The sequence below is a fragment of the Dryobates pubescens genome, chromosome 2, assembly GCF_014839835.1.
Source record: "Dryobates pubescens isolate bDryPub1 chromosome 2, bDryPub1.pri, whole genome shotgun sequence".
NCBI lineage: Eukaryota > Metazoa > Chordata > Aves > Piciformes > Picidae > Dryobates > Dryobates pubescens.
In genome coordinates this window covers 18,593,770-18,608,423 of record NC_071613.1, presented here as the reverse complement: position 1 = coordinate 18,608,423, position 14,654 = coordinate 18,593,770, and the positions used below count along the sequence as shown (strand labels likewise).

Here is a 14,654-nt window from a genome sequence, read left to right as displayed (position 1 = left end):
CTTGCAGACAAGATACACTAGTCCTGCATGTATACTCATGACAGCTAAGAAAAAACTGGTCAAAAGAAAGATATATAAATCCTATAACCTCAAGAAATCACACTGGTTTCTTTTTCATATTGATTCTAAGCGGAACTTGCAAAGAGTGTCAAACTAGCACTGCTCTTCCTCCTCCCCCTCCAAGGAAGGGATCAGCATTCACTGCAGGTCCTGGAGCTGCAGGACTGTGCACAGGCAGCTACTTTCATAGTGCTCTGCTCTCAGCCCCTACCCATTCCCTTCTCTGACACAGCCCAGCTAGGATACCCCACCCACCACAAAAAATAATTGCACTGGGGCAAGTAAATTTTATTAAACTACATATAGAACAGGTGTCTCTTTAAAACATGACTCTCTTCCTCTCTTGAAGGTACATGTAGCATGTTCCCCAGCATCAGGTGTAGACTCAAATGATGAAAGAAAAAAATACGTAAATGTTTATTAAACCTTTGTTGCCATTCACACCACCAACTTTCACACCCCAGTGCCAAGCTGTTAACGAATTCCCATGCTGTTCCAGGAGACTTTTCACAGCTCCTGTCAGAGAAAGGAAGTTTTGCTTGCTGTAAAAGTCTCTGCTCCTGCCACCATCAACAAAAAATGTCCACAACCAGCTGTTTGCAAAGTAAATGTGTCCTGCCCAAACTGCAGGGAATAAAGAGGTTCTTCCAGTGAGGCGTAGGGCCACCATTATGTATACCTCCTGGCACTTGTTTTCCTCAGGGTTATTGATGCTAAGATTTCTCAACTCACCTACCAACCAGGATTAGAAGTTAGCCATGGTAAGTCAAGTAACCACAAGCTGGTATGCAAGGCTACAGGCCAGATGGCAGCTTTGTGCGCAGGCTGCAGCTCACCTGCTTGGACCCAGCATCACCTCCTCAGTGAGCTCTGCAGCTCCAGCCTGTGCCCAGCCAGGCAGCCTGCAGCATGACCCCTTTGGGCACACAGACCCCCTTTTGAGAAGGCCACACATCTCCTACTCCTCCATGCCACATTTCCTCCTGGCATCCAGACCCTGCCATACAGACGGCAAGCATAAGGAAGAGGTACTTGAGCCTCAGCAGGACAGTGAGGTGCCATGGTGAATCTCGGCATGAGGCTGAAACTGCATGGCAATGCTCTCTGCTGCCACAGCTTCTCTTGCCCCCACAGCTAATGCTGTCACCTGCCACTGGAGACCCTCTTCTAAAGGAACTGCTAAAGGCAAGATATTTCCCACAAGCTGAAGTGAACATTGCTGCTCCTCTCAGTCACCCAAAACAGCTGGGGGGGTGGAAATACTTTCCCAGCTCAAAAGGTGACAATTGTTACACCCTACATGACACCTTAGACAGCCTTTACAATTCAAAACCTGCCTGGATGCATTCCTGTGTGATGTACTCTAGATGATCCTGCTCTGGCAGGGGGGTTAGAATAGATGATCCTTTGAGGTCCCTTTCAACCCTAACATTCTGTAATTCTATGATACAAAACCTTTGGCAATCACATTTACTTTATCCTTAAAGGACATGGGGGACATATATTCACAGCAGTGTTCTACAGAGCATCTTGCTCAACGCTTTACCATTTTGAAACAATGCACCTGAGGATCTTCCGCTTCTCCTGCAGATCCTGTAATCCATCTGATCGCAAAACACAAAGAACTAAGTGACTGTTCAGCAGTGTGTATTGCTAAATTAAATTCAGCCAAGCACTACAAGTCTGCCCAAGAAGATTTCTGCAACAGGAATGAATAAAGCAAGTAGCCTTTTTTTTTTTCTTGCCCTCTTTTTAGTATCAGAAAATTGAGTTCCCAAAAAAATCCTCCCATCAACAATTTAGCAGCGTGCTTCTGCCAACCCTAATTGACAGATTATAGCCCAATATTCTGTAAATTTTCTCATTAAACTAAACAGACTTAGAGATCTATCAGCATTCTGTCTCTGCCTGTACCTCCTCTCTCAGCCTGCAGACAGCTAGCACAGATGCAACACACTACACAGCACACTGCATGCTTCAGTTTCCAGTCTTCAAATCAGCATGACCTGCAGGATTTGCACAGCATACACAACACACTCTGGAGAACTGGTCCTTCAGTCTGAGGGTAAATAAAACCCAGGAAGACCCTTGTTAGCTGACAGATCTTTAGAGCATTTTCTGTAATTTCTAAATGCTATACCATGTGAGATTTTCTAGCAGAAGGTAACTGCTGCCTTAGAGACAAAAATGCCCAAGCCTTTTTAGATTAATTACAAGAATTACAGAGTCAACTTTTATGTTCTAAATGAGCTGTTTGAGCAAGACCACAAGCAACAGATCAGTATCTGAAACTGCTCCCTGCCAAAGTCTGAAGTTAGAAACACAGTGGCTGTTTCCTCTCTGCACCATGGCTCATCTTCGTGAGCCAATCTGTCTCCTCCCTGCTATCCTCACCACAGAGAGGTGCTGCCAAAGCCAGCTTCCCCCAGGTGAGAGGCTCAGCCAGCCTGGATCACTGCACCGAGCAGCATGCCTCCTTGGAGCAGGTTTCTTGCAAAGCCCATTCTCCTTCCTAAGTGCCAAGAATCAAATCTTGGCCACCTAACGCGGTGTGTTCCACATGTTGGCTTGCAACACGTTGAGCAACTGTGTTAACTGAGATGGATAGTGCTGTCAAACAGGAAGCTGGCTCACCAGGATGGCAACAGTGGGATACACTGACCTTTTACATTTGGAATAAAAAGTATCCCCAAAATGGCACAAAATGTTTCCTATTAAAAACCAAAACAGCTACCTTCTTGCAGAGCTTTTGCTGCTGTATTGTGTAAATAAAAACATGTGCATGAGCTCTGTCTGCTTCAGGAACCTGAGCCTCTCTGAGAGCAGAGGCTGACTGAGGAAATGAATCATTATCACCCTGCTTGGAAAGTAGTTTGTACAAGGAGCCCGCGCTGTTAACCACACCTGGAATTCCTGAATTCAGCACGGCTGTTCTCCCCCGCTCCCCCCTCCCTGTTCTCACATTCAAACACACAGCTATGCACAATAGCTGAAACCAACAGATCAAACCCAAACTCCCAGGCAAAGCTTCTCAATATGCACAGGTTTTACTGGTGATGTGAAGACGAAACTGAAACTCACGGGCTTCTCATCCAGCACTGAAATAACCGGTTTAGTATATTAAAGCCTCTTGCAATGCAAAGTTCATTCTGGAAAAATTTTTCCCAACCCACTACCTCCTGCCCATCTCCCTGAAGATTAGGATTTTAGGTTTGCTTTTTTCAAGCTGGTATTTTGGGCAGAGAGAAGAAAGCTTTGTTTATTTTAAGATTTTCCTGCTGCTGAGAATCATCTCTAAGTGGAAGGGACTGTAGAGCTTTTTGAAGGGCTCTGAAGCGATATGGTAGGTAAGTGAAAACTGAGATCAGTCTGCACATTTAGCACTACAGCTACTAGCCATAAAGACAACATGTCTATATATACACAAGCATTCTGTACAATGTAGAACTTTTTTTTTTTAATTGAAGACTATATAATATGCTATTCAAAATGACCCAGAGGAATCACCAGAAGCAATCCAGCTGTACACCCAGAGGTTTTGTCTGTGCTGACTTCCTTGAAGCAGTGACCTGCCTGGTGACACGGAACAAATGTGTCATGAATATGCTGATCATTATCACCATATTTCACACTCCAGCAAGATCCAGCATTAGCTCTCTAGGCAGGCTAACAAGGTAGGGCTTGTTGCACACCTAGTGTAAGGCTAAACAATCAACCCAATTGATATAGCCATTTCCAAGATTTGCCACCAGTTTTCTTGCTTTCTCGTGACGCTGAACAACCCGAGGCACTGTTTTCTGCCGGTGCAGAGCAGGAGGAAAAGAACTTTATGGAGTACCTTGTGCCTGAGCTGCAGAGCTGTGGGAATACCCCAGAGCCAGGAGCGCTGTCTCCACCAGCTGGCTAAAGAGCACATCTTTGCGAACCAGAACGAACTCTGCATGCTCTTCTCGGTTATCGTATTCAAGAGAGGCGTCCGACTGCTCCACCACACAAAAGACTGGAATCATCAAACCTAGGCGAAAAAAAAAACAACACAAAACAAATGACGACAACAAAGCATCAATAACAGAGGAATGAGAAGTGTGTCATACATCTCTGATTAAAGCTGTAAATTACAACACCTCCTAGAAGGCTCCTCTTAAGTGGAAATCTGCTTTTCTTCCCTGTGGAATAGCTTTTGTTTTCTTTCCAAGGGAAATACTGAAGTCTCGTCACTTGACTCATTTGAAAACCACACTAAAAACTCCAGAGAATACAATTCAGGAACAGAATCACAGTCAAACAAGATTTCCTAATGAGACCCTTTCAACACTGCAGAAGTTTTCTGCAGCTCCATGACTGCCTATTCTTGCAGGTCAGAGCTTCTCCATGTTCAGCCGTATGAAAACCTGACGCACAAACACTGCTTCTGCTTCCCTCCACACAGTGAGCGTACAGAGGAGTGGGCAGAGGCTAGTTCTGTACACAGCTCTTAGCTGAGACAGGTTTATTTGGTCATTTTCAGATCATGGCCAGTCTTTTCACTGAGCAAGAAAATCACCCTTGCATTGATTTCGCTGGAAACTATAACGCTGTGCTGGCAGCTGATGGTCACACAGACCTAGAGAGGCCAGTGGCTGTTCTGAGGCATGTATGAAGAGAATGAGAACAGCTCTTCGACAGAGGATCAAGGACAAGAAGGAACTACAGAAGTGGAAAACTCAGAGGGTGGTCTGGATTCAATTTTGTTCTGTTTTGTTATAGATTTACTTCTGTGGTTACAGGATCAAGTCATCTATGGCAATAAATTGTGGGGCAAGAAGTTAAGAGGATGCAATACAACAGACAGTAGAGAAATAAGCCCCTTTGCAGGTGATGGCCCTAGAGGACTCGGAGCATTTACAGAGGGAAGATGGAACAGACGGAAAACCTATGGAACTGCCTGGCCATTCCCACTGCCTGCTCCAGGCCAGGGGTGCAGGCAAGGAGTGGCAAAGGGAAAACCATTCTCTCCAGTCACAGAAATGTACCAGTTGGTTACACACAATTTGTTAGCCCTTAGGTAAACTAGGAAATATTATGGCAGAGTTAAACACAAGCCTAAAGCAGTTCTCCAAATGTGCTATATATGGCTCATAATACTGCTAGAAAGCTGACCTCTAACTCCTGTTCTCTAGGATGAACTAGAACCATCTCCAGTAGATAACAGCTATATCAAATAACTGAGCATATTTATGAAAAGCCAGGCTCAAATCACTGCATTCCTGCACCAGGCACTTCTTCAAGGGGAAAAGGGGAGAATGCCACATTTCAGTTCTCCTTCTTTCTGTACAAAGTCAGTTAAACATCTTCAAGATCTGCTATCAGTAGCTTCAGTATCTACAAACCAATAGTTACATATCCCTTCAGAGGAGTCACACTGCTCCTAAACAGATACAGTAACACCACTGACAACTGCTAAGGGACTTAAATCCCCCTCGCCTTGCATTTGCAGAGACTAGAGTTACTTTAAAATCTACTTTAGATACACAGTTCTTAGTGACCTATCTGACATGGAGCAGCTCCCGGCCTGAAGTTCTAACTGCAGGCCAGCAGCAGCAGCTACAAGCCACAAGACCTAACTGATGTGGCATTTAGTTCTTTGTTTTAAAACACACCCTGAAGTAATGTGTAAGTAGGTTACAGCATCACATTGATGCTGCTCCCTTTTCACTCCTTGATTCTAGGTTAAACTGATGCATTTTTGCAAGTTCAAGCAGCCAAATTCTAACACATGGTGTTAAAAAAAAAATAAAATCTTAGGGAACAAAAAATTTCTAGGTGCTTTCCTGAAAAGACAGTGCACAGCTGATACTCTTCCTCTGACATCAAGGAGAAAAAAAGAAGTAAAAATCTATTTCTATCACAGGTTAAAACTGAGTTCACTTAGTCCATGAATCACTTCACTAGTTAAAATTAAATTTAACTTCCCTAAGTGACAAACTTGCCTTCCTGTCAAACAAGCAGTCCAGCAGAGCACTTCTGATGGGACTGTTCATGTCTTAACAGAAGATTTAAGATGCTTGGCCTAATGCTGAGGCTGTGATGTTGGTTGTGTAAATTACATTTTGGCATGACATAAGTAGGTGAACACAAACTGATGAGAGGGATGCCACTGTGTCTGCTGTCCTGCTGCTGGATGCTTGCCTTGTCACACAAGTCTTTCTACCTTTTCAGCACATATTCTCCACACACATTTACTGGCTTAGTACAAACAGGATCTCAAATGCTAGAATTGATCCTGTATGTGGCATCACTTTCTGAATGTCATAAAAGACCCACAGGACTCTTGCCCATTCCTGCTGCTCCTTCTTGCAGGGACCATGCTACAAGCAACAGCTTTTGCAAAAACATCTCTGAACCCAGTGACCCAGCCCGACTGATGATAAGCTGCTATTAGAACCTTAAAACCAGGGAGCAAAGGGCAGGTTACCACATCTGCCATTGCTAACCCATTCTCATGCCTCTTACCACAGTAGAAGGAATCTTAATACCAATCCTATTTAACTAAAAAACAAAACCCAAAACAAAACACCAACACAAAAAAAAACCACCACCAAAGAGTAATCTAACTTATTTCCAAGCAAATCTCACTCAGAGGAAGTTCTGTCTGCTTTGCCCTCTATTTCACATTGGAGAGTGAAGCTATGTCTCCAACGGACTTATTGCCTCAAATTAATGTATTCTTTCCTTCTGATCCAAACATACTGAAAGTATCCACAGTCAGAAGTCAAGATGCTCTTTACACACTCCATGTCTGGCTCCTAGATGTATCCATTACAATCCCAGCTCACTGGGCCCTCACGGAAGACCAATGCGAGTTAGCCACTGCTCATGGTTATTCCTCTTGAAGATCTTAGAGCAGCACTCTGAGAGCAGGAGACCAACCAACCATAACAAAGTCTCACATACAGTGCTACAGCAGCACAAGCCAGCCTTACTTAGAACTCCTGAAACTCCTCAGCCCTCCCTTCAGAACTACTGTTGTCCTCTCTCTCTCACACACACAAAAGGCTGATGTACTTTCTGCACTGAACTTGAGTGCACTGCTCTGTCGGCTTCAGAGGGATGCTGCTGCAAGCCATCCTGCACAGCTCATGGTGGATGACACACGGCACTGACTGTCACAGCCGGAGAAAACAAGGGATAATCCAAGGGCTGAAAAGGAAACCGTTTGCTTCCATGAAGTATGAACACAGTGCTGGAATGCACACAGAACATTAATAGTGATCACAAGTTACAAAAAAGACCTTTTTTCTCCTGGATATTAATTCACTTAACTGGCTTAAAAACAGCTCATTCGGGCTTCTTACAGAGCTTTGACTCCACACAGACAGCATCTGCAGAAAATGCTAGGGGAGCATAAACCAAGATAAAGTCTTTTATAAGGACACCCATACTCAGCAAGAATTCCTTCTAATCCATGGAAAAGAACAGGAAAAAAACTGCTTCCACGGTCACCCAGAAGAACAGAATGGTTAACAGTGAGTGGTATTTTATAATGGCTTTTTAAAATCAAATTCAGAGATGGGATTTAAACTCCTCTGTTGCTTTCACACAAAAGCTGCAATGTACAGGGGGAGGACTTTGTAAACATAGCAGCCTTTTTTTAGCCAAGATTCTTCTAAGGGGCAGAGACATTAAGATTAAATTAAATATGTATCAAGGAGACCTATGTCCAAACATGCATTTTCTCCTCCTTGCCCCCTTCAGTCTATAGTTTTATTTCACCAGGGAGCAATCCAGTCTAAGAAATAAAGGAAAGAGAAACAAGTATTTCATTGAAGAAGTGAAAGCTCTGGACGTTCTGCTGCATAAAACAAATTTTTACCCAACCCCCCCTTGAAGTCAGTTAAAAGTATTATCCAATTGCAGTCATGCAACTCCCTGGAAAACATTCTGAGTTTTAAGATTTGCAAGCTGTAAATTTCTCATGATCGACCAAAAGGACAGGACAGAGCAGATCTTATGAAGTTCTGCGCTGTCTCTTTCGTTAGTTAGCAGAAGATACCTTGTCCAGTGCAAGATTTAAAGCAAGTAATAAAGGTGATACTGTCAGGACTGAACTTCTCTGCATGTCCACTTTCACACAGCCATCATAGCCAAAAAGGATGCAGAAAGCTGAAGAGGAGGTTAAACTGCTTCAGCCACCCTCCTCTCCAGCCATTAAACAGGGAGCAGCGCTTGAGTGTCCTAATAAGTATAATATGAAGATCAGCCAACAAGAAGAGGCACCAATAAAATTTGTGTCTTCTTAGATTAAAATCTGTTTCCATCAGCACAAGTTTTGAGCCCCGTCTAGGTGTTATTTAATTTAATCTAATTTGAACAATTTCCAAAGATCAGCTTGATTAATTTCAACAGCACAGTGTTATGGAAAGATTTACTGTACAGGGGTTGTCTAGCAGGGAATTAATAAAGAAGCCAGTTCTTAGCCCTGAGTAACATGAGGTTTTAAGACTTCCCAGATTTCTAGTGGGAATACTTCACAACACAAGCATGTTTTCTTCTGGGATTGGAACTCACCAAAATTATTAAAAACTGAGATCAAATGGTGGTGTCAAACCCAAAGGAAATCATTCTACAGTGGAGAGATTTTTATCAAATGAAGAAAGTGGAAAATAAAGTTTATGTTGCTCCTGTTGTGCTTTGGGTTTTTAGGGTTTGTTTATTGGTTGTTTGCTGGTTGGATTGGTTGTTTTGTTGGGTTTTTTTTAACAGAACATAGGCACACACGCTGAGTAATCTCCCTCAAAGACAAAGCAAATTTCTATGGTTGGGAACTTGGAAACCAGGACATTTATCTGAAAATTCATGAACTACTGAAAACTCCTCATTACTGCACATAGAAAACATTTTCCCTAGAAGAGGCTGTAATGTGGGTTATTCTCCAAGCCAGGCTTCCCAATACAGAGGAAAAAATCATCTAGGTAACAAGAATAGAATCCACAGATGTTTATTCCCACACACACCTCAAAACACTGAACTACGAAGTACTTCAGTTGTGCTGCTAAGGTTAGACCCTTACCCTTCAACAGAGACTAAGCAGTTCAGCTGGCAAAGCATGGGTCGTCTTGACCAAATGGTCTAGGTAAAGACTCTATCTATTCAACCATAAAGCATGCTTCCACGTTGGCAATAACCACGGGATGCAATCCAGCTGCAAATGTTCCCTCAACCTGATTTGCTGCTGCTTTTCTTCTATCCAGCCAAGGCAGTAAGGGGAAAGCAACCCATTTATTTATTTCTCTTTGCACTGCAATAGAACTCACCACATGTATCCCATCTGCAGAGGTGGTAGGACTAGACAACTTTTGGAGGACCTATCCAACCCAGACTGATCTGTGACTCAACTCTCTTTCCTTTATTTTAAATAAATTTGAAAAATGATCCTAAATTGGGGAAACTGTTTCAAAAGGTAGAAATCGGCATCCATGCTGCACAGGAGAGGTTTGCCAGCTCTCCACCTCATATCCTGCAGCTCTAATTGAACGGGCAAAAACTAATTGAATTTGATAGCTTTCAGTTATTCAGAAATACCTGAAGTGCTGAACCAAAGATGGCCATTCTACATTCCAGTGCCAAAAAAAAAGGAGAAAAAAAAGGGGGAGGGTGGGTGGGGAGGAAGGAAGCTTCAAAGCCTCAGCATGCCACTTCTTCAAAATGGTGCCAACTGCAAACCCTGAAGTGATCAGAAATTAAAGCCTAGTGCCTGTGTTAGTAACCAAGAAGTTTCAAGCTGCACCAATGTAGAATCATTTTGGTTGGCAAAGACCTTTAAGATCAAGAGGAGATAAATTCATAATGAAAAAAGATCAACTGCACTCCAAAATGTTATTTTCTAAGAGGAAGGACATCAAACAGTATTTGAAAAAGCAGGGGTTAGTTCTGACCTCAGCATCACTTTTACTTAAATCCCAGTGTAGCCATAGCTGGTGGTGATGTGTGATCTTACCCAGAAAATCCTGCACAGCCCAGGTGAGGGCTGCAGATACAGAACACAACAACAGGTGGAACAGATATAACCATCCCATTTCCACAGTGCCACATGTACAGGACTGCTCACACTTGAGAATGATCAGGTTTGAAGCAGAGCCCATGCTCAGCCCAAGCCTCTGCAATTCAGTGATGCGGTGGAAGACAGAGCTCCCACTTTTCAGCAAGGGTTAGTCATGTCCATCAAAGCTCACTTTCAAGCTACCCCATAAATTACAAATATAATTAAAGCGGACAGAACATAAGCTGTCGGCACTTAACTTCTCCACAAAGAAATGCTTGGTTTGGGTAAATGGACTGTGTTCCAGCCTTTGACGTATCAAGCGTGAGCTTACAACAGTCTCATTAAAAGGCTGAGAATTCTTCCACTGTAAATCTTGTTTAATGGGGGAGGAATGACTTTGTAGTTGTTTGTCACTAACCACTCAGAAGCACATGAAGAAAGCTGGGTGTGCACACTGACAGGCAGCCAGCAGGAAACCCCTGTGTCAAATAGAGGGGATCCTATCAGGATCTTTACAACTGTACAATCCTGTACAAAACAAAAGCATCAAGCATCTCATTACAGCAAAAGCTTTTCCTTAAAACCAAGGGACCATGCTTTCTGCTAAACTTCTGTACTCCAATGGGCTCTAGACAAAACGTGAGATATTTGATTTTTGCATATAACCCGTAATGTGATGCTATTACACTCCTACTCTTCATGGCTTTATAAGCCTGTTGCAAATAATTTGTTCCAGGATGCAATTTGGTAAAGAAAAGCTCAGTCCACAGATGATTTTAATACAACGTTTGCCAAAGAAGCAAAATCATGTTAAATAATATTACATGGTGGAATTTTTCTTCTTTGGAGGGCCAGAGGAAGTAAAACTAAGGACAATATCTTTCTCCTCCTTAGTTATTTTTTCTGGCTTTACATATTCAATAAATCCGCAGGCAGGAAATGCATTTCTACATATTATATCTTAGCCAATGGTGAATGCAAACCACAAGATATTATTTACAGCCTTCTTCAGCTTCCAGTCCTTTCTGTGGCTTCAGTCTCCCAACCATCACAACTATCCCAGATCTCAGGAAATCTTATAAAGAAGTCACTAAAGTCTCTGCAGATGTCCCCTGTTTCTGACAGCTTAACTAGCCAAGGAATCCTCCTCCTAGTTGAAATAACAGCTTTGCCGTTTAACACAAAATATTCCAGGCCACTGTCCCACCACAGAAACATATTATGAAACACAGAACTTGATTTGATAATACTTGAGTTTCTCAAAAAAGGGTACAGAAGAAAGGGTGCATTCAGAGCGTGTGCTGAGAGGAACAAGCTACAAGAAGCAGAGGGACAGGAGGTGCTTAGCCCTGGCACAGCCTCTCCTGCGGTGTTGCTCAGGGCAGGGAGTAGGCCTTGCAGTAGTGACACCACGCAGGCCTTCACCAGCCAAAGAGGATCATCTGTTACTGGGAACTAACCCCCTGTGCTAAACTATCTAGGAACTAAACTCCCCTGTGTTAAACTACTTGCACTGACTTGATCGAGCTTCAAACCTGCCACACTGGTTGGGCCCAAAGGGCAAGGGAAGGAGCAGCCCCTGACCTCCACACCCCCAGTAATCCATGGACAGCTGTGCACAGGGCAGCCAGAAGGCAGAAGACAATGAACAGGAGAATGAAGAGCTTCCAAATCTCCACCTAAAGCAGTGAAAAGTGGGAGCAATGACAACCCAGACCTCCAAATACATTTTTTTGTGATCCAGAGGCTCACAGCCATCTCTGTGGCTCAGCAGAAAAACCAGCTCACCCTCCCCAGCCACCCCCAAGCTGTGCCCAAAACGCCTGGGGGTGTACCAGTGCCTGCGTTCCATGAGGCCCATGTGCAGGCTTCCCATCCACACAGCAGGATCATGGGATCATTTAGGTGAGAGAAGACTCTTAAGGTCATTGAATCCAACCACACACATTGAAAGGCAAAGGGAAAGACACTATAGCTGCATTTTTCCAAAAGAAACCAGCGGTTGTTTCAACACCTTTCCTGGTTAAAAAAGAGGAAAAAAACACCCCCCAGCAATACTTTATAACATGAACTAATGGAAAATACACTCATTTCACTCAGACCAGTGAAGGAAACGCTTTTAAATTCAAGTGGTAGGTTTTGGGGGGTTATATATAAAAAAAAAAGTTAAAAAATCCCTGAAGTCATTAATTTCCTATAAGTTTTAGGTTCTGTAACTGAAAAAAAAAAAAACAAAACAAAACAAAAAACCAACACCACCACAAAACCAAACAAGTTTAGGGTTTGGGAGAGGTTTTTGGTTTGGGGGACCGCTTACTGCCGTTTTTCTCTCAAATACATAACAAAACTTGCCTAAGGGGCTAAGACTCTCTATGCCAAATTCCATCCAGAATTAATTTTAATGATCAACATTTTTAAACCCTGCAAACTAGAACCACTAATAAGCCCTTAACTTCAGTGGTGCTAGCAGATGCCATCATATTATGTAATTTTTAAAGCAAAAACCCATCTTCTAGCAAAAGCATTTTAATTAAGGTTCTATTAACTAGTCTCCTGGTATTGGGATAAGTCCCGTGGAATGTAACATAAAAGCTTTCATAGTTAGTCTGAGGTTTTACTTCTGGAGAAAAGTTGTGTACCACTCTCAGGCCTGTTTTGGGATCTCACCAGTAAGCTCTTTTCTCCTTCTTGTCCATTCCTCTGTGAACTAACCCCCTGGCAAGAAAAAGAAAAAATTGTCTCACCCCTCCTTCATGTTACTAGATAAATAGCTGACGGAGAGTCTCATGTAACTCCGTCTCTGTCTTCACAACCAATTGCAGGCTCCAGCTGTAAGAAAAGCTGAATGGATCTGTAATCATTGTACTTGCTGCCTCCTTTCCTCATGTCTGACCGTATTATAAAAACCTCATTTCTAGTGGAAATGTCAACAGATAAGGCAGAACTGTTTATGGGCAAAAGTTACAAATACACACACAATAGGACAAGCAACATTAAACACTGTCTCAGAACAAATGTCATCAAACTCAATGGTTACTGATGGAGCCCTTTATCCTGCTTCATTTTCAGCAAGGGTTCACCTACTGTTATGGCAACATCACTACTGGATGGTACTTTTTTGGTATAAAGGAGACCACAAAAATCTTCATCAGATCTTCAGCAGGAAAATGAACAGAGGAAAGAACCACAACCATGAAGGAGTAGAAGCAGCTTCATCATTCCCTCCTCTAGAAGCAGCTAACTTCCCCCTTTGTCTCCCTTTGCACCAATCAACACACAGTCTTCAGATAGTCTGCACTCCTAGCCCACTACAAGCCAGGAAGTGGCATCTGGGGAAGCACTCCACATTTTCAAAAATGAGATCACACAATCACCAACTGTGCATTTGAACAGTTTTCTTCTAGGAACATTTACTTTCATCAGCAAGCAGGTCACATTAATCTAACACCTTTTAATAACTACCACATCTTTATCAAACAGGCCATGAGGTCAAAGACCAAGAGTTAACAGGCACATCCTCTTTCTCAGGTGTGCACAGTACACCTACTTTCTTCAGCCAGTTAGGGATATTTTGCGGAGAGAGTGGAAGTGATCTACCTACAAGCTGACCTACCATGTGTGGATTTACTCATGAAGAGTCAGCAATGCATGCTTTTGGGACTCAACAGGCTGAATTGCTACAACATTACATACACAGAGCTACCCTGGAGAATCAGATACTTCTGGTAGTGCAAATGCATGTGCTCACGGAGAGGTGTTAGCCAAAGAAAGCAGATTACATCTGCTCTCCGAAGGCTGAACTGGCTCCCAGTTCACTTTTGGATGCCATGCCAAATGTTGATTTATAAAGCTGTATGGTACATGACTAGAGCCAAGGCTACTGTAGAGAGGATCTCTCTTTCCACCTATGGTACGGCAGAAAGTACACTTCGGTTTGCAGGTCTAGAAGTCAGCTTTGGGGGAAAGGGAGAGCCAGGTTCCCTAAGCCTCAGGCCTTCAACTACAGCTAGGTCCCTGTTCAAGAGGAACACAGCCACAGTGCTGCCCAGCATGGGGCCTTTCTGTCTACAGGATTTTCATCAGAAGATTGAGATGCTGAGGTAGCTAAAGAGTCCCATAGAGTCAGATCCAGGCTTAGGAGACCAAGAACTCTCAGCGGCACACATGTCCACTGATCTGGAGAGAAAAAAACAAAACAAAACAAAACCCCAAAACAAACAAATGAAAAATACCCCCACACACAAAAAAAAGCAAAATAAAAAGCCAAAACAAAGTAGCACAGCTTTTTTATTCTGAAAGAGAAAGAAATATTTTTTACTACTTTCTACCTCTCCACGGCATTCTCTGAGTCATCTATTTGGCAAGTCAGCGTGAAACCATGCTTGTATTAATATAATCAGAAGGGTTCAATCCAATGACAGAAATGTGACATTCATTATTATGCCAAACCCAGACACTCAGATAATGCTTACTTGAGCTTTACTGTCAAGCAGTACGCCTACTTGCTGCATACTTGCTCACAGGAGCCCATCTGAAGTCTACTATCCAGACTTCTAGCTTCAGCAGCAAACTC

General features: G+C 43.0%; 1 protein-coding gene across 3 annotated transcripts in view; it reads right to left on the bottom strand.

The window, feature by feature from the left end:
- The window catches only part of SATB2 (SATB homeobox 2), a 146,383-nt gene that overhangs the window by 113,820 nt on the left and 17,909 nt on the right, over positions 1 to 14,654 (bottom strand). For all 3 annotated transcript variants that reach the window (XM_054171396.1, XM_054171392.1, XM_054171387.1), the window contains one exon: positions 3,899 to 4,075. In XM_054171396.1, the coding sequence (XP_054027371.1) occupies positions 3,899 to 4,075 (177 nt within the window). The remainder of the gene's footprint in view (positions 1 to 3,898; positions 4,076 to 14,654) is intronic.